General features: G+C 39.0%; 1 protein-coding gene across 8 annotated transcripts in view; it reads left to right on the forward strand.

Moving 5' to 3' along the window:
- The window catches only part of PHACTR2 (phosphatase and actin regulator 2), a 297,881-nt gene that overhangs the window by 142,662 nt on the left and 134,209 nt on the right, over positions 1-21,010 (forward strand). The window contains exon 1 of one of the 8 annotated variants that reach the window (XM_005211019.5): positions 10,462-10,695. The exons of the other annotated variants lie outside the window; for them this stretch is intronic. Coding sequence (XP_005211076.1) covers positions 10,650-10,695 — 46 coding nt within the window. The 5' untranslated portion in view covers positions 10,462-10,649. Of the gene's footprint in view, positions 1-10,461; positions 10,696-21,010 lie in introns of those variants that run through there. 8 annotated transcript variants of the gene reach the window in all.

Genomic DNA, 21,010 nt, shown 5'->3' on the forward strand with positions numbered 1-21,010 from the left:
ACTTAGATGTCTAATTGAACATTTCAAATTTGAGCTTCTAATTTTTTATGCCAAACCCACTTCACTCACTGTTGTCTCAGACTTAATTAAGGACAACTCAGTCCTTCCAAGTGCTCAGACGAAATTTTGAAGTCATCCTTGCTTCATCTCTCTTCTCCCATACTCCACATTCAATCTATGAAGAAATTTGGCTCTACCTTAAAAATGTATCCAGAATCCAGGTACATTTCACTTTTCCCACTGCTGCCAACCTGGTCTAAGCCCCTGTCATATCTTGCCTTGTGTATTCTTGTAGTTTCTCCTTGTCTCTCTGCTTCCCACCTCGTCTCTTCTATCCTCTGCTCAGAAGCAACAGTGATTTTAAAATAAAAGACAGATTATGCCATTCCTTTGCTCAAAATTGTCATTGCTTCCCCATCTCACTTATAGTAAAAACCAAAGTCTTTATGGTCAGTTACAAGGTCTTACATGGCTTATAACCCCCTTCCCATCTCCCCTTAACTTACTGTCCTCCAGTCACATTGGCCCCTTAGTGTTTCTCACAGCATGCTCTCATCTTTATATGAAGTGGTCTTTTTGCTTAGGATGTGCTTTTTCCAGATAACCACATGGCTAACTCCATCATGTCTTTTGAGTCTGTGTTCAATGATTGCCTTTTCAGTGAGGACTACTTTAACTATGACATACTAATCCATCTCTCTTACCCTTCCCTGTTTATTTCATAGCACTTTTCATTTTCTAAATTGCTATAAATTTTGTGGATTATGTTCATTGCTTATTTTCTGTCCTTTCATAAAAATATAAGTTCTCTGAGTGCATACATTTAAACTTTTTGTTTCAATTCTATATCTCAAATACCTAGAACAGAACTTGGTACAAAGAAGATGCATAATAAATATTTGTTAGATGACTGAAATATGTGTGCATGCATGCTAAGTTGCTTCAGTCATATCCAACTCTTTGTTACCCTATGGACTGTAGCCCGTGAGGATCCTTTGTCCCTGGAATTCTCCAGGCAAAATTACTGGAGTGGGTTACCATGCTCTCCTCCAGGGGATCCTCCTGACCCAGGGATTGAACCCAAGTCTCTTGTGTCTCCTGCATGGGCAGATGGGTTCTTTACCACTAGCACCAACTGGGAAGCCCAACTGATATATGTATATACATATGATATGATATATATATATTTATATTTATCTTCTGTATTTTTACAGAATAGAAATATAGTGAAATATAGTTACAACCCAAATGCTCATTAACTGGTAAATAGATAATCAAAGCTTTGATAGAGCCATACAGTGGAGCTTGACTCAGAACAAAATACTGATACAGACTACAACATGGAAGAATATCAAAACATTATGTGAAAAAAAAACAGATATAGAAAATGTCATATGCTGTTATTCCATTTATATGAAATTTTCAAGAGTCTAAACTATGAAGATGAAAAGCCTGTCAGTAGTTGCCTGATGCCAGCGGGTGGGACTGGGATTAACTCCAAGAGGTGATGGAACTCTTTAGGGTTCTCAAAATTTTCTAAAATCTGACTATGGTAGTGATTGCACTGTGCTGCTGCTGCTGCTGCTAAGTCACTTCAGTCGTGTCCGACTCTGTGCGACCCCATAGACGGCAGCCCACCAGGCTCCCCCGTCCCTGGGATTCTCCAGGCAAGAACACTGGAGTGGGTTGCCATTTCCTTCTCCAATGCAGGAAAGTGAAAAGTGAAAGTGAAGTCACTCAGTCATGTCTGACCCTCAGCGACCCCATGGACTGCAGCTTTCCAGACTCCTCCATCCATGGGATTTTCCAGGCAAGAATACTGGAGTGGGGTGCCATTGCCTTCTCTGATTGCACTATATATTAACTAAAACACATTGTTTACTTAAAATGGGTAGAATTTAGAATATGTAAATTATTCCTCAAAAGCTATAAGCAATAAAAAATACAATTAATATTAACTGCATACAATCAGAATTTAATTAGGAAGCACTTGACAATCTTTAGCTCATCTTCAGAATAAGTTGCTGACTCTGTATTGGGAAGATGTGGATTTAGCAGTTCATAAAGTTCAGAGCCTTCCCTGTAGCCATGCAGTGTTGGTGGAACACACCTCTATCACAGTACTCACTGTTATAGTCATTTACTTGTAAGACCCAACACCCACCCTCTACCATACATATATATATATATATATATATATATATATATAACTCCAGGTACGGTCTGATCTTGAACAGGTATGGTCTACCTTGAACTCTAGGGTATGGTCTGTCCCTCACTTATCCTCGTGTTCTATGCCCTAGAGGTGTGAGACCCATGGGAGATCCTGAGATAATTCTAGCTAAAGGACTAGATGATTATGAGTAGAATAGCATATAGAAGGAAATTTACCAGTCAGTGACAGAAATTGATATTGTCTCGCTATGCAGTCCATATAATATTACCAAAATCATACACTTATTCCTAGCTGTGTTTTTTTCATCCATGCTTCAAGCTGCTATAATTGAAGAAATCACATAAATGCTTATTCTTTGATTTATCATGCGTGTATTGAGTGCCCTCTATGTGCCACACACTTTGTTAGGTTCTAAGGATGGATATGATAGTTAATAAAACAATGATTTGGAACTTATTTTAAACAATTACTTTCTTTAAATTGGGCAGTAATTATTAAAGATGTCTTGAGGGAATGTTCTCTATAGATTTTGGTTAGTAACTTAAAGATTATTAATTTTATACAGTTGTCAGAGTTTTAAATGCTGTGGATAAGTATTTTGTTTTTCTTATAAAACGCAGGGCAGCAAACTACGCTCTTTCTCCGGGGGTGAGGGAAAGTTTCTGGAAAAGGAAATTCCAGCACCACCCCTCGAGGTATTTATTTTCCAGAGTAAATCTTCCAGCCATCCAGCTCAATCACTAAGTAAGCACACATGTGACACACCACGCCCTCTGCAGAGACTCACTCAGGGCAAAACAGAGTAGGTATTTTGTTAATCCTTTTAGCCTGAACAAGCAGTAGAAGAAAAACTCAGGAAATAAATCATATAAAAATATGAGAACAATAGGAAAGAAAAGCCTGTCTTACAGGTTTGTTTCCTGTTCTGTCTAATACTTCTGGAATGTGGTTTTCTCTCCTATTGATGCTGAATATAACTAGAATGTCTAAAGTTGTCATTCTTTTCTTAGCCAGAGTTCTCCTTTGTCTGTGTATATTATTACCCTGTTAAAACTAAAATCTCTCAGAATTGTCCAAACAAAAGTTATAGGAAGCATTTGGTGACAATTGCTATAGAGTAACATTTTTAAAAAAGTAAACACAGGTTGCATACACAGAATTTCAACTGAAATTATAACATTCTATTTGCTTCTTAGCAGTTATGTGTTTCTAAGTAAGCTGACTTTCACAAAATGTAGCCAAGTTTTGGAGTAACACAAAGTTTTTTAAAACTGGAAGATATTCTAGTAAAAACCTACCTTAATGCTTAAAAACTTTTGCACACCAGTGTTTAGTTTCTGAGTTATATACTTTTTTTACAGGATTATTAGAACCTCTTGTGTTAAAAATAGCTGTCTGACTTTAAAAATTGCCCTTTGGCACCTCCATCAGAGAAAGGGAGAAAAGACAGTTTTCCATTCTTTAATAAATCTGATAATGGTAGGTAGGAAGAAAGTAAATGACTACACTGATCCTTTCAGATGATCTGTGAACGTCTGTTGTTTCTTCTGACCATTGTATCTAGAAAACAAACTACATTACATGCTCAGTCATGTTCAACTCACTGTGACCTCATGGACTATGGCCCTCCAGGCTCCTCTGTCCATGGGATTCTCCAGGCAAAAATACTGGAGTGGATTGCCATTTCCTCCTCCAGGGGATCTTCCCAACCCAGGGATCCAACCCGGGTCTCTGACATCTCCGGCATTGGCAGGAGGATTCTTTAGCACCGCACCACCTTCCTAAGTTTTCATTACTACATTTCATTTCCTTCCCACTAGGAGAAGGTTTTCTGTGTCTGTAATTCCCATTACTCAGGCAAATGTCGGTCATTCACTAGATCTTCATGGCCAAGTTCAGGAATGTTGTGATGTGCTCAGTTGTGTCCGACTCTTTGCCACCCCTGTGGACTGTGGCCCGCCAGGCTCCTCTGTCCATGGGATTCTCCAGGCAAGAGCACTGGAGTGGGTTGCCATTTCCTTCTCCAAGTCCAGAAATAAGTGTAACCAGTTAGGAGAGCTTCACCTACTTGTACATGGCCACCACCAACCACTATTCTTCCTGAAGCACCACTGCTCTGATCAACTGTCTCATCTTCTGAGCTCTGCCTAACCCTTTCCCCAGCCCTGCACCCCTGCCCACCTGCTGGCACCTCAAAATGGGGTCCTAGCAGACATCATCTGGGAGAGAAGACACCTACGATGAGTTCTCATGGCACGTGTGCTTTGAGGGCAGATCTCACTCTTTCTCCTGCTCCAAGCTAGATGTGGCCACTAGAAAAGCCTGTCAGTGACCTAAGTTACAGTATTTGGTAATAATGACTGTACTTATTGTAAACTGTCTCTCTGGCCACCAAATTGTATGTCTACAATTTGGACTTTGACCTAGTAGGAAAGGACTTTTCCACAGATTGCTAAAGTTTAAGTTTATGTCTGCTTTTAACTTTTACCTAATGTAATGAGTGACTTCCACCCATGAAAAGTGCAAGTGTCACTTGGGTACCCCAGGTGGATGAACTTAATAACCCCTACCTTGGACAAGCCAGTGGAATCTGTCTTATAGGGGAGAATGCTTGAAAACCTCAAGAAGAGCAACCTCTGTCAAAAGGCAAACAAGTTTCAGGGAGAAAATTCTCTCTAATCTACCCAATTTAATTTCTTTCTGAAAGTAAAGAAAAAAAAAATCACAGAAGATCTTTCAGGGGTTGAAAAATATTTAGACTGTATTGTGGAAAAAATCAGTAGATGCTGTCAGTCTATATTTTCAGGAAGGTTTAACATACACTGTTCCACACAGTCAGTCATGATATAATTTGATGACCGCATACTATGAAAGATGAAATAGTGCTATGCTGAAGACAGCTCATATAGGCCAGTTGTTACATTTCCAGAAATTTGGCAAACAAGGTGATATAGTCTTGTAAGCCAGTTGCCCACTCATTGAATTGGTCATTATAGGAATATTTATATCATAGAAAAACAGCAAACCAATTGTTGAGCATTTACCAGGATATCACTGGATAAAAAATTGGTTTAGAAATATAGACTGAAGAGCAGGACCAATGGGATAAATGCTGAAGATTTATGAACAGATAGTTTCCTCTGAGTTAGATGTTGGCACTAATTTTCTTTAGCACTTTTATAAATTCTCTGGAAAGAGGTAACACACAGAGAAATGTCCCTTTTTTTTTCAGATGACATTAAACATTTGCACAGTTAAGCTATAAATTCAAGGAAATAACACCCAGAGCTCTTAGTAAAATCGTGAGTTGGCTCAATAATAGCAGATGAGCTGTAATAAAACAAGAAAAAGGCAATTGGGGGAAGATTGTCTTAACATACTCTTGTTAGATGATAGATTCTAACCTTTATATTTTGACCTATAAATGAAATTTAGGGATTTCTGTAGACTTCTTCTATGTTCACAAATATAATTTGTTAGTTGTGATAAAAAGGATGTTAAAACACCATGCCTCATCGGAAGCACTGGAAACAGAATAAACTGTCCCACCCTTATAAAGAAATCTTAATGCACACTTCCTGCAGTTTTGGTTGACATGCTTCAAGGATAATGTAATGGAACTGGAAAAATTTCAGAGGAAAGTGTGTAACCCAATCGAGGGATTATAAGAATCCCAGATGAGGCTAAGATTATATTAACTAGCAAATCATGAAAGGTTTTGAATAAAGTAAATATAGATGGATTTAGCAAATCCTGAAAGACCAGAGCTATAGTGTACCCCTTTGATGTCTGAAATACAAATTTGGAGAAGAAATAAAAGGAAACACATTATTGTTTCTCAAGGAGGAGTAATGATAGCAAAAATAACATTGTACCTCAAAGTTTAGCTTTTGTCAATTTCAAAGAAAATCATTATATTTACATATAATGTAAATGTACCAAACAGATAGAGCCAACTCATTGGAGAAGACCCTGATACTGGGAAAGATTGAAAGTGAAGGAGAAGGGGGTGGCAGAGGATGAAATGGTTAGATAGCATCACCAACTCGATGGACATGAATCTGAGATAGTGAAGGACAGGGGAGCCTGGCGTGCTGCAGCCCATGGTGTCGAAAAGAATCTGACAGTACTTAGTGACTGAACAACAACAACATATTCTAATATGCAAAATTTACTGTATATTGCCTCTGATCAGTGACCTCCCCTCAGTTAGGCTCTGTCGATAGAAAAAGGAGTGAGAAGCTTCCTCTTCTCAACCTAGAGTGAGACAACACACAATCTGCCTTTTTATGGTTGTTGTTTTAAGGCGATTTAAAGGAAGAAACAGAAGAGCCGTTATAATTGTTTTCTCTCACTGCGGAACCCTCAAGGTAGAATGTGTTCCCAAAGCACACCAGTTTTCCACTTTATAAGGAAATTTAGTTGGGATTAATTTCATTGTCCTAATTAGAACTCACAGTTTGGTTAATCCTCAAATTCATTGAAAAAAAAAAAAATCAGGGTTTCTTTATGGCACTCATCCGCCAGCTCTGCAGTGGCAGCTCGGATGGATTGAGGTCTCTATGGCTTTGGTGACCCTACTTAAGCATTCCCACCCGCCTCTCCAGGCTCTGCTCCCAGCCTGGCTACCACTGCAGCCCCCCTCACCTGCCCTCGGGGTTTGGGGAGAAGGCAGTACCTCTAGGCTAGGTGTTTTTGCTCAGAAAAGATGTCAGGCTTCCTGGGGCGTCAGGCTTTGAGCTCTACCAAGGTCCAGCTGGCCTGGCACCGGGCCTGCCTCTGTAAAGGCTGTGTTTGTGTTAATCGCTCAGTCGTGTGCGACTCTTTGTGACCCCATGGACTGTAGCCTGCCAGGCTTCTCTGTCCATGGGATTCTCCGGGCAAGAATACTGGAGTGGGTTGCATTCCCTTCTCCAGGGGATCTTTCCAACCCAGGAATCAGACCCGAGTCTCCTGCATCGCAGGCAGATTCTTTACCTTCTGAGCCACCAAGGAAGCCCCTGGAAGGACTAGGGAACAATTTTGTTATTGTGTCAACTTTACTCAAGTTAACTCACTTGAGAAACTAACCATTTTTTACTTTGTCTAGGTGATGACTGTGTAGGAGAGTGCACTGTAGTGCTCCCAAAGTGCCTTTTTTTCTCTGATATAAATGTGTTTATAAGGACCTGGTCCAGTGATTCTTGGATGTGTTTGCTGCATTGAGATGTTAGGGACTGGGTTTGTATCTAGTGGGGATACAGTCTGAAAATGGGTCCCCTTCTGTGAAGATGGGAAAGGAGCTCAAAGTGGAGATCTGAGCAGTGGGGTTAAGCCAAACCCCCGAAGTGACCCTTTCACCCAACTTCTCTCAGGTTCTTAGGAGGATGTTTTTCAAGGCCCAGTGCTCCAAGCCTGGTCTCATCTGAGTCCCTGGCAGGTTCATGTGTGAACCACATTAGACCCCGGTGACCTGAAGACTCTGTGTAATTGTTTTATGTGTACACGTGAATACATAAATGCCAGCATTTTAAATAATTTGAAAATGTCTTTGTAGCCATTCAAAAGAAATATCAAGGTTTCTTAAGAGTGAATTAGGAAAAAGGAAGTAGATAATTGATCATACTATTCTAGGGAAAGAGGTTTCCCCACAATAGAGGGTGGGCTATTTGGGTATGAAAAAAATAGGGCAATTTATTTAAATGGTGAGACAGACAAGCAAACATCTTTCAAAAAACAAAACTAGGCTTTATGTGATCTTAATAATACAAACTTCAGGAAAAAATTTGCATGTGTAAAGCATTAATAATTTATTATTTTATAAAATAGATATACTATACAGATTTATTTTGAAAAAAATTTTATTGGCATATAGTTGGTTGACAAAGTTGTGTTAGTTTCTGCTGAACAGCAAAGTGAATCAATTATACACATCCATATGTCCCCTTTTTTTAAGATTCTTTCCCCATATAGGTCATTACAGAATATTAATTGTGCTATACAGTAGGTTCTTCTTAGTTATCTATTTTATATATGGCAGTGTATATATGTCAGTCCCAATATTCCAATTTATCTTTCTCTTTCCCACTCCCTCTGCCTTCCTCCCAGCAATAATTTTTTTTGATTCCACATATAATCGATATCATGTGATATTTGTCTTTCTCTGACTTATTTCACTCAGTATGACAATCTCTTAACTCATCCATGTTGCTGCAAATGGCATTATTTTGCTGTCTATTATGGTTGAGCAATATTCTATTGTATATGTCTGCCACATCTTCTTTATGCATTTCTCTCTTAATGGACATTGAGATAACTTCCGTGTCTTGGCTACTGTAAATAGTGCTGCAGTGAATATTAGGGTGCATGGATCATTTCAAATTATGGTTTTCTCTGGATATATGCCCAGGAGTGGATTGCAGGATCATATGGTAGCTCTATTTTTAGTTTTTTAAGGAACCTCCATACTGTTCTCCACAATGACTATACCAATTTACATTCCCCCATCAACATTGCAGGACAGTTCTCTTTTCTCCATACCCTCTCTAGCACTTATTATGTGTATATTTTTTAATGATAGCTGATTTGACCTGTGTGAGGTGATAGCTCATTGTAGTTTTGATTTACATTTCTCTAATAATTATATACTATATAGATGTTTAATAGTTCACAGTCGACTGCCTGAGATAACCTAAAATGTGAAAGCTGTGGCAAGTGACCTAAATATAGTTTTTAATAAAATACACTTTTAAGGGAAGGGGAGGGATAAATTGGGAGATTGGGATTGACATATTCACACTACTGTGTATAAAAGAGATAACCTAACGGGGACCTACTGTATAGCACAGGGACCTGTACTCAATACTCTATAACGACCCATATGGGAAAAGAGTGAGTATGTGTGTATGTATAACTGATTCACTTTGCTGTACAGCAGAAACTCACACAACATTGTAAATCAACTATACTTCAATAAAAATCAGTTAAAAATTAAAATATACGCTTTTTTTTGGAATCCCCTCCTGGTCCAGTGGTTAGGGCTTGGCACTCTCACTGCCGGGGTCCAAGATTTTATCTGTAGTAGAGGAGCTAAAATCCCATAAGCCTCGTAGCCCAGCCCCCTCAAAAAAAAAAAAATACACTTCAAAAACTTTTTAATGAAATATATAGGTTCATTGCTAAGTCTAAGTCGCTTCAGTCGTGTCTGACTCTGTGAGACCCCATAGAAGGCAGCCCACCACGCTCCCCGGTCCCTGGGATTCTCCAAGCAAGAACACTGGAGTGGGTTGCCATTTCCTTCTCCAATACATGAAAGTGAAAAGTGAAAGTGAAGTGGCTCAGTCCTGTCCGACTCTTTGCGACCTCATGGACTACAGACTACCAGGCTCCTCCGTCCATGGGATTTTCCAGGCAAGAGTACTGGAGTGGGGTGCCAGTGCCTTCTCCATACAGGTTCATAAAAATGTACAAATCATAATATAGGGTTCAACGAATTTCCATAAAGTGAATCACATTTCTGTAACCAACACCCTAATGCCATATCTATCTCTACCTAGCGATCTATATAGATGGAGATAGACATGGCATCTAGAGTTCTCATCAATCTTAAATACCAGGAGTATTTACTTGTATTCATATTTTTAAGAAGTTAGAGGTTAAGATTTAATTACAGTAGTATTGAGTTCAACTATTATGGACTTTTAGCTTCTAAAATAAATTACTGTGGTCTTCACCTTTTGGACATTTTAAACACACAGTTTCATAGTCTCACAGTGATTCTTTTGAATATAGGAGAGGTGAGCATCGCAGAGTTTAGATGGTAGAGAGCAAAGTGTATCCTTTGTTGATCTGACACATAGACCCATCATTCAGATTTACTGTTCAACCTGATTGAGGCCACTAATACTGCAAAATTCTATTTGTTAAAAGGAAGATTTTAAAATGAGACAAAAATGCACACATAACAGGAATGAGAGGAAGGAACTAACTTTCTAGAAACAAATTTTCTTAAATTAAGTACCGTGACTAAGTACTTTAATTCCTTTTCTTCCAGCCCTAAAGGATCATTTGCCAGTGAACCTTTTAAGTTTAATGGGGAGTCGCCCGAACTCTCTGCTATTGGGGGGTGGGGGGGTTGCGGGGCTCACAGCCCCCGCAGGCGCGGCCGGACCAGCCCGAGCCTCTCCCCTGCCCACTTCCTCGCCCCCCTCATTCCACCGCCCCCGTCGCCCACTCCCCCTCTCTCCTCCCCCGTGACCCTTGACCCCAGCTAATCTGCATAGAGGAATGACAGGCATCCGCTGGGCAGGATCCGCCGCGCCCGCTACGGCCGGCCGGACTGGGAGACCCGCGAAGGGGAGAAGGTGAGGGGACTCGGCGGGCACCTCCGCAACGACTGGGAAATGAACGCTTGGAACTCTGTCTGCGAGCGGACCCATGATCCAAGGACCGAAAGAGCCGCGTGATCGCCGGAGCTGGCCCTGCGACCCGAGACATGGGCCAGACCTCGGTCTCCACGCTGTCCCCGCAGCCCAGCAGCGGTGAGTCCGGGGCGCGCGCGATGCGCTCCCGCCGTGCGGCGCGGGGCCGGCTCGGGGCAGCGGGGGCGGCCGAGGGCTCCGCGGCGAGCCGGGCTCTGCCCGCACCGGCCGAGTCCCTCCGAGAAACCCGAGAGGTAGCGCTCCCCCAAACTCTTTGTCGTGGAAAAGTGGAATGCCTTTTGGGATACAGCCGATTTTACCTTAAAGGCACAGGCTCCATTTTCTGTCGGAGATGCCTCGCTTTGGGGTCGGTCTGAATCACTTCTGAGCCTGAAATTTACGAGAAACGCCATATGCGTATTGCTTTGTTTTTAAAACGCGAAACTTAAAGAGCAAGATAAACGCGCCAACAGGTTTCTCTGTATTTACACTTGGCTTCTAAGCAGACTAGAACTGAATTCTTTCAAGCTTGTCAACTGATTTATGGTTTGTTTTTTCGGAGTAGAGTGCTGATTGCCCTCTCTTATCCAGGCAGAATGTTGAATACTTAGTAACAGAAAAAAGCTTAATTGTTTTAAATGATACTTTTTTATTAGACAGGCTGTAAAACTAGGGGAAACTTTTCATGAACTCAGTTAGCTAGTTTTATGGAAACATGTGTAATGTTTCTGACCTCTATTGCCCCGTTTGAAGTATCATTTTTTCATTTTCTTAAAAAAAAAAAGGAAGGTACGTATGTCTGGCGTTTCTCCAGTAATGCAGGGACAAACAACCTTTTGATGGGGATACTTGTGCTTGGACAATGAGACAAGTTTCAAAGGTACTATTTTGACATTTTTTTCCGTCAAGAATTAAAAAAATCCTCAGAGGGAACATTTACGTTATTTCTTGAGGTATTTGATGCACTTTGCAAATTGAGTAAACAGCAACAGGATCTTGCTGAAAGGAAATGACAGGGCGCAGATCAAGTTTTTTTGTTTGTTTTTTGTTTTTAATCAGCTCCAGGATGTCTCTAACTCGATAGGATTCTACCATTCCAGCTTCACCCCACTTGGGTTGGTTTAGATTGCAGAACTTCACTCCTTGAAATATGATAAGATTTTGCCTCAGGAGAACCAACCCCTCTGCAAAGGAGAGAAATCAGAGTCCAGAAGAAATCACACCTTCCCTTACTGTTCATGACGAGGTTGTACAGTGCTGCTGAACAGAAGAGACTTCATATTGATAGTGTTTGGGGGGACTTTGGAGGGGAGTGTTGATTAGGATCTTAATCTTAGTATAAACTATTTTGTGCAATTAAGACTTACTCTCATTTGTCTTCCTTTAAAGCAGTGTGACTTCTTTCAAGAAAGAGTTATATATTTAAATTTCTGCACTGGCAAAACGTAGAATTAGATGAGTACTCTGGTACAATAGGTATAAAGTACTGCTCTGAATTTAGTTCTTTAGCCACACGGTATTGTTAGGGTTAATATGTAAAAAGTGAATTTTGCTTTTATAAAAATCAAGGAATGTTACATAAATGATGCTAAGATGCAGAGTAGAATTCTGAAGTGCAACCACTTGGGTTGTGTGAGTGCTCAGTTCTATTACACTCTGCGACCCCATGGACGGTAGCCCACCAGGCTCCTCTGTCCATGGGCTTTTCTGGACAAGAATACTGGAGTGGGTTGCCATTTCCTTCTCCAGGGAACATTCCCTACCCAGGGATTGAACCTATATCTCTTGTGTCTCCTGCATTGGCAGGTCGATTCTTTACCACCGTGCCCCTTGGTAAGCCCTCCTAACTCTTACCCAGTACAGCAAAAAACACCCAGATTGCTATAATTCCTAATACACTGATTAATCATGTCAAGAGATTGGGCAGTTTATTAAGACAAAAAGTAACTTAAAAAATTATGCTTGACCATAAAAGATATTTCAAAGAAATATTTCATGGAATGGTGTTTAAATAACAGGTCTTATGTTTAGTTAATTAAAAGCTTGTATATATTGAAGTGTCCAATCCGGACATCATGAGTAGAGGGTTTCTTGGTTTTGTTTGGTTGGTTTAGGGATGATGGTTGCTGTGATTGAAGTTTTTTGATGGTTAACAGCAGTCCGATTTTCTCATGATACCCTCTAAGTGTATTATTATCACTCCATTTCCCTGAAGTTTCACCATCAGATTCCAAATGAAAATGAAAAAAACAACAAAAACAGAACCCGTGGTTGCCATATCTAAGTTTTGTATTGATGTTGGTGTTCTTCTCTGAGTCTGAAAACATCAGACCCTCTACTCTTCCAAGTATCTTGTTGACTCTTGTTAGCTGTTTGCCACTGGCTTCACGAGTGGTGTGAAGATACTTGTTCTGTGTGATCTCAGTTATCTACTAGGTGTTCTAGTCTAGAGCGGTTGCTAGGGATTACAGTGATGAAGATAATTCCCCTGTTAAATGCTTAACAGAATCTAAGAAGTCAATAGTAGCACAGAGGCTGATAGTTTACAGCTGTTACTCGACTTGGGCTTTTGTAAAAATCAGCTCTGTGGGCCACGGGTCAGCTTGCTTCTCTTTGTCCATTTCAGACCCTCTTGAACCCTTCAGTTTAGGACCGCATCTGTTTCTCTGGGTTCTAAGAAGACGAGTGATAATTAATTATTGCTGAAAACATGCAATTAGAGTCATTGTTTATATTTTTTAAAACAGCTTTATTGACATATAATTAGCATACCTTTTTTCAGTGTTTTCACAGTGTTCTGCAACCATCAGTCCCTATTCCCATCCTTCTCAACCCTCCATTCCTAGACCTGCTGCTGCTGCTGCTGCTGCTAAGTCGCTTCAGTCGTGTCCGACTCTGTGCGACCCCATAGATGGCAGCCCACCAGGCTCCCCCGTCCCTGGGATTCCTAGACCTAATTAACCACTAATCCACTTTCTGTCTCTGTAGGAAGAATATATGTAAGTGGGATCATACAACACAACATGCCTTTTGTGACTGGTTTCTTTCACTTAGCGTGATGTTTTCAAGGGTCTGCCGTGTGTAGCATGTATCAGTGGTTCATTTGTTTTGTATTGCCTAATGATATTCCACTGTATTAATGTACCACATTTTATTTATCCATCTGTCAGTTGGTCATTTGGGTTATTAATATTTTTACTTCTTGTCTCTCTGAATAGTACTGCCATGATCTTCAGGTAAAAGTTTTTCTTGAATATATTTTCATTTCTCTTGGGTAGTGGCAGTATTTCTAGGAGTGGAATTGCTGGGTCATATGTTAATTCTACATTTATGTTATGTTTTAAGGAAATACTTGCTTTGCAGAGTGGCTGTACCATTTTCCATTGCCTCCAGCAGTGTATGAAGGTTCCAGTTTCTCTGCATCCTCATCATTTGTTATTATATTTTGATTATGACTACCCAATAAATGTGAAGTTATATTTCATTGTGATTATGATTTGCATTTCCCTGATTACTAATGACATTGTGCATCTTTTTGTGTGCTTGTTGGCCATTCGTATATCCTCTTTGGAGAAATGTCTATTCAGATCTTTTGCCTAATTTTAATTAGCAATTTGACTTCCTATTATTGCATTATAAGAGTTCTTTGTATACTGGATGCAAATCCCTTATCAGATAATGTGATTTGCAGATATTTTCCCCTTATCAGAGTTGTCTTTTCACTTTTTCTTCCTTTTCAGTTTTCTGATCCTATGATTTGCAACTGAAATTTTTTGTCCAGTTTATCTGTTTTGTTGTTTGCATTTTTGGTTTCCTTGCTGGGAAACCATAGCCTAACCAACAACAAGATTTACACGTATGTTTTCTTTTAAAAGTTTTATAATTTTAGCTCATACATTTAGGTCTGTGATACATTTTAAGTTAGTTTTTTGTGTAGTATGATAGGGATTGTGTTGAACTTGTAGATTAATTTGAGTGATACTGTTCTCTTAACAATGAAGTGTTTCAACCCATAAAGGCAAGGAATGGAAATGGACATTGTGTTGTCTTTCCATTTAATTCAGATCTTCTTTGATTTTTTTCCCACAATGTTTATTAGTTTTCAGTGTATTAAGGCTTGTCATTCCTTTGTTAAATTCATTGTTTATCAGTATTTTTATCATTTTGTGCTAGTTTAAATGAAATTTCATTTTCAGAATATTGCTTGCCAGTAATAGAATATATGTTTTTATATATTGATTTATACATTGAGTTTTATATATTGATCTGTCGCCTGTAAATTTGCTGAACTCAGTTTTTTAGTCCTAATAGTTCTTTAGTGGCTCCTTTAGCATTGCTATATACAAGATCATATTATACTCAAGATACATATACAAGGTCATGTGCAAATAGAGATACTTTTACTTCATCTTTTTCATCTGAATGTCTTTTCTTTTCCTTGTCTTATTGCCCTCACTTTTTATACAGTGTAATGTTGAAGAGAAGAAGCAAGAGTGAACATTCTTGTCTTGTTCCTCATCTAAGGAGGAAAGCCGTCAGTCTTTCAACATTAAGTGTCATGTTAGCTGTGGGTTTTTCATAGACGCCCTTTATCAAGAAGTTCCCTTCTAGTCTTAGTTTTGAGCATCTTTATCATGCAAATGTTAGATTTTGTCAGAGGCTTTTTCTTTGCCCTTATTGAGTTGATCATAAGGATTTTGTCCTTGGTTCTATTAATATGTCATATAACATTAATTTCAGATGTTAAACCAACTTGTATTCCTGGGATATAAAGTCTACTTGGATATGATATATAATCCTATTTATATGTTGCTGGTTTTGATTTCCTATTATTTTATTGAGGATTAGATTTATTATTTCTAAGCACAGGCTGAACAAGTGTGTCCCCAAATAACGTAGTTTCCGTGCCCTCTAACCTCATGCCTTAGAAGAGTTGAGACTTCTAGTAATCTCACTGCCAAGTACAGGGCATAATAGATTGGATACAAAAGAAGTTTGTTGAGCATATGAATGAGTCAACAAGTATTCTCAACGCAGTCTGACTACTTTAAGCCAATGATTATGTGAATGAGAGTTTTGTATTATTTTTATTCTTTTTAACTTCAAAAATTGCATGCTACTCTGGTTCTGTTGTTGGAAGGATGGTATCTGAGCCTAGTAACTATTTCTTTCGGTCTTCAGCCCCACCCCATGCTCACTGTGCAACAGATCAGCTCTTGGGTGTTTTTGCATTACCCCTTGAGTTGAAAGGGCAGACAGAACCTCTTTTCTCATTTTTAGGAGATGAGAGAACAAATGAATAAAGTGTACAAGTTCATACCTAGGCCATGGTACGGAGAAGGCAATGGCACCCCACTCCAGTACTCTTTCCTGGAAAATCCCATGGACGGAGGAGCCTGGTAGGCTGCAATCCATGGGGTCACTAAGATTCGGACATGACTGAGCGACTTCACTTTGACTTTTCACTTTCATGCATTGGAGGAGGAAATGGCAACCCACTCCAGTGTTCTTGCCTGGAGAATCCCATGGACAGAGGAGCCTGGTGGGCTGCCGTCTGTGGGGTCGCACAGAGTTGGACACGACTGAAGCGACTTAGCAGGCCATGGTAGGACCTGTATCTCTCTGTGTTTCTGTAGTTTGATCAGAGACTTATTTTTGTCCTGCCCAGGATGTTTATCCATTTCCTTGCAAAGTCCATATTAGAAGAAATCATAAGACAAAAATTGATTGTTTGTTTTTCTTAATGAAAATAACATGCATAGAGTTCAGAAGTCAAACTTTTACAAGACAGTTCAGACAGGATAAAAGTGAATTTTATTCCTTTCTAGGCCCCTCAGTCCCTTTAAAATTATAACTAAGCGTGAACTTTTTTTCACTCCTGTTTTCCTTCATGTATGTATCTTTATCAAAATACCAGCAAGAATAGTATGCTTACTGCTCTGAGTTTTTTCATGCAATGTAACTTGAAAATATTTCGTATTAATGCCTTTAATCTATAAACAATATTGTAATATGTGGATATATCATAATTTCCTTTAAAAATAACTCTATTGTGTTTTTATATTTTGTCTGTATTTTTATATTGTTTCTAGGTTGTTTTGTGTGTGTTCTTATGAACAAAGTTGAAATGATCATCCTTATCCAAAGTTCTTGCACTCTGTGTACCAGTAAAATCATAGCATTGAAATTGCTGGGTTAAAAGATTTATATGTTTTATTTTGATAGACTTTGCCAAATTACTCCCTAAGAGCTGTATCAGTATATTTTCTCGCTAGATGAGATTTCCTTTTTCTGCCCTCTCATCAGCACTGCATATCAGGATCTTTCTTGAAGCACCTGGTCCTTTGTGAGAACTAGAAGTCACTCCCTCTGGGTGAGGCAGTACTGCAGGAATATGGTTTAACTAGCAGTTCAGTAGCAGGACTTCAGTCCCAACTCACTCTCTTGTCTGGTTGTCTTTGCACAGTGAACATTCTTGCACAATTGCTGTTTATTTGCTAAGTTGTGTCCGACTCTTTGCGACCCCACAGACCATAGCTCACCAGGCTCCTCTATCCATGGGATTCTCCATACAAGAATACTGAAGTGGGTTGCCATTCCCTTTTCCAGAGGGTCTTCCCTACCCAGGGATAGAGCCCGGGTCACTTGCATTGCAGGCAGATGCTTTACCGACTGAGCCACCCATATCTGACCACAATATTGTGCATAATTAACTTTTAAAAAATCCTTGTAAATTGATATGTAAAATAGTGGTATCTCATTTTGATTATAAGTGAAGTAGGGTGTTTGTATTTCTTTTTCTTTGAACTGCTTATTTATAGCCTTTCCTTATTTTATATTTTATTTTCTCAAAGATTTGCATGTCAAGATTAGTCTATATCTATCACATATTGTGCATATTTTTCTGTGTTTTTCTCACCTCTTATGTTTGTTTGATTTTTTTTAATGTTAAAACTTCAAAATTTTATAGAGTCATACCTATCCTTCTCTTTCTTAACTGGAGTTATTAAGAAACATGTTTTCCTTTGCTGTTTTTCTCATATTTGACATTTAATCTCTGTAATTTATTCTCATTTAAAGTGAATAATTTAATGATATTAAATCCTTAAACTGCCTGGCAAAAAAGCCATCAGCAAATTGAAAAAGGAAATCATACAGTTGACAAAAAATGTGCATTGTATATAGAAAACAATGATTAATATTTTAATGTAGTAAGACCTCTTAAAAATCTGAGAGAGAAAGAAATCAGTAAGAAAAAGGTAAACACTCAAATAGAAAACTGAGTAGAGATCATGAACAAAAATTTTTCAAAATATCTATTGGCCATAATTGTAAATTCACTATGAGTCAGGAATTATTCCAAGTGCTTTACTTGAATTAACTTTTTAATCCTCACAACATCATATAGAATAATTACCATTAATATCTGCACTTAAATTTTTAATAGTACATTTTATCTAACAAAATATATCTAATTATTATCACTCACCATGTAATAAAAATAAAGATATTAGTGAGATATTTTGCATTCTTTTTCATATAAGTCTTTAAAGACTTGTGTGCATTTTATACTTCTAACACATCTCAATTTGTATTAGCCTCATTTCAAGTGCTCAGTAATACCATTCATGCTATCGTAATAGAGCACATCTAAATGGTTCAAGGAAGGCCTTAGGCAAAATTAGAAGATGCCAGCACTTTATCCTCAATGTTCCTCTTCCCTCTCTTCTCCGTTGAGACACCTTCCTGCTTCCCTTCTCGCCCGGTGCTCTTGCCCTTCACACTCTGACTCTGGGAAAACGAGAGCGTAGGGCATGGAAATACGTTGTGATGCAAACAGCCCTGGATATAAACCCGAAGTGCCGTTTACTAGATCTTGTAACATAACGTAATTTGAGCTTAAAATTCTTCATCAGGACATACCTCGCTACCCTTCATAGAGTTTCATGAAGTGCAGTGATATCCGTAAAGGCGTTTAACACAGTACTTGGCACTATAAAAGAACTATGAAGAAGCTACTGTTAGTTTTGCTTTTAAATCATATCTGCCAGAAGGCAGTGCCCATTATTTAAAAAAAAAAAAAAAAAACAGGATCACTTTTAGAATTTCAGGCACCAGTCACAGGCTCTAGAGGGTATTCTTTGAAAGGAGGAGAATAAATCAGGGATGTAAACAGATAGTGGGGAAAAGTATGTTACAACAAGGTGTCCTGTGAGATTGGTGATACTTCTAGACTCTTCTCTCCTTCTGCTACTATAAAAGGAAAATTAGGCCTTAAATCATATTTCGTATGTTCATTCAACATAATCATTATTTTCCTAGTGAAGACTTATTTTTTAGCAAAGTATGGAATAAACTATACTTCTGGTTTAGTTTTTTTTAAGCCAAGGAGCATACTGATTTTCCAAACTTGGACAAGCTGCAGTCTCACTAAATATGGCAATGAAATCAAGACAAAAGGACAGACTCATGGATAATCTATAGTTTGTTTAAACCTCACAGTTTTTCCTTCAAGGTAGGCACAGCTAAATGCTGCTACATGAAAACAGCATAGTTCATACTGTGAATCATTGCCCTTTCAAAAATGAACAAAAATATACAATTACTAGCTTCCCAGAAAGTGAACACAGTGTTGGCAAATTCAATAAACTATTCGCTGTGAGTCAGTGTTCTTAGGTATTTCCAAGACATACGGTCTCAATTGCAAACATATTGTCCTTGGTCTTCAGCCCATGTGATTGGGCACCAAGTTATCCGACAGATGTGACAGGGGCAAATGATAACTATCTGAGAAGTGCTCGGGGGCTAAACAGTCATCTGGGCAGACACTAGAATGTGTTTCTAAGTTACTTGGTGTATTAGCTTCCCAGGGCTACTGTAATGAAGTACCTACCACTAACTTGGGGGCTTAAAACAGAAGAAATGTGTTGTCTTAGAGTCCTGGAGGCTAGAAGTCCAACATTAGGGTTTTGGCAGAGCTACTCTCTAAATCCTGTCGGGGATCCTTCCCTCTCCCCTAGCTCTTGGTGGTTTGCTGACAATCTTTCATGTTCGTTGGCTTGCAGCAGCATAACTCCAATTTCTGTCTTTGTTAACACATGGTGTTCTTATGTCGTCTTCATAGCCGTCTTTTTATAAGGACACTGGTCATACTGGAATATCTATGTTTTGCAGATGAGGACAGCTGAAGCATAAGAGTTAACTTGCCCATATTACTCAACCAAAGAAGAAATGCAAGCAACCATTTGATATAATGAGTAAAATTTAAGCAGTTCAGTGAAAAAAAAAGAATGCCAGTGATCACCTATGAATTTAGTAAAGATTAAAAGGAATGATTTCTGGGAGATATTGTCTTGTGGTAGTTGAAATTCGTGCAGGATGTGAGAGTTGGACCATAAAGAAGGCTGAGCACCGAAGAACTGATGCTTTTAAACTGTGGTGTTGAAGGAGACTCTTGAGTGTCCCCTGGACTCCAGGGGGATCAAACCAGTCCATCCTAAAGGAAATCAGTGTTCAATATTCTTTAGAAGGGCTGATGCTGAAACTGAAGCTCCAATACTTTGGCCACCTGACGTGAAGAGCCAACTCGTTGGAAAAGACCCTGATACTGGGAAAGATTGAGGTTAGGAGTAGAAGGAGATGACGAAGGGTGAGATGGTTGGATGGCATCACTGACTTCAATGGACATGAGTTTGAGCAAGCTCCGAGAGATGGTGAAGGAGAGGGAAACCTGGGTGTGTTGCGGTCCACAAGGTCGCAAAGAGTCGGATATGACTGACTGACTGAACAACAACAACAATCAGGAGAGCAGCTTGGTATTATGTATTAAAAATCTTAAAATGTACATATTATACTCAGGCTCAGTATTTCCACTTTTAGAAGCATATTGTAAAGGGAGTAATTATTTGCTCACTGGAGCAATGTCTTTCAAAGCCCCAAATTGGAAATAACCTAATAGTCAAACAAAATAATTAATTAGTTGAGATTTGTTGTTGTCTAGTCACTAAATCTTGTCTGACTCTTTTGCAACCCCATGGACTGTAGCCCACCAGGCCCCTCTGTCATTTTCTGGGTAAGAATACTGGAGAGTTGCCATTTCCTTCTCCAGGTGATCCTCCTGACCCAGGGATTGAACCCATAGCTCCGGCATTGGCAAGCAACTTCTTTACCACTGAGGGAATCCCAACTGAGATATAGTCATGCAATAAAACTGGCCAGTTAAAAATGATATAAAAATATTTTTGTAAAGTGATTTTCATAATAAATAGTGTAAGAATGTGAAAAAGCAGTTATTTGAAGTTATATAATTCTATTTTTAAAATATGTGCATAGAGAAAAATCTATACAGGCAGAGAAAGAGGAAATTCATTTATGAAAAGTGTGACAGTCATGGCTTTCCTCTGCTTTGGACATGATCAAGGCCAGAGTTTCTATG

This window comes from Bos taurus, chromosome 9 (assembly GCF_002263795.3).
Source record: "Bos taurus isolate L1 Dominette 01449 registration number 42190680 breed Hereford chromosome 9, ARS-UCD2.0, whole genome shotgun sequence".
Lineage (NCBI taxonomy): Eukaryota > Metazoa > Chordata > Mammalia > Artiodactyla > Bovidae > Bos > Bos taurus.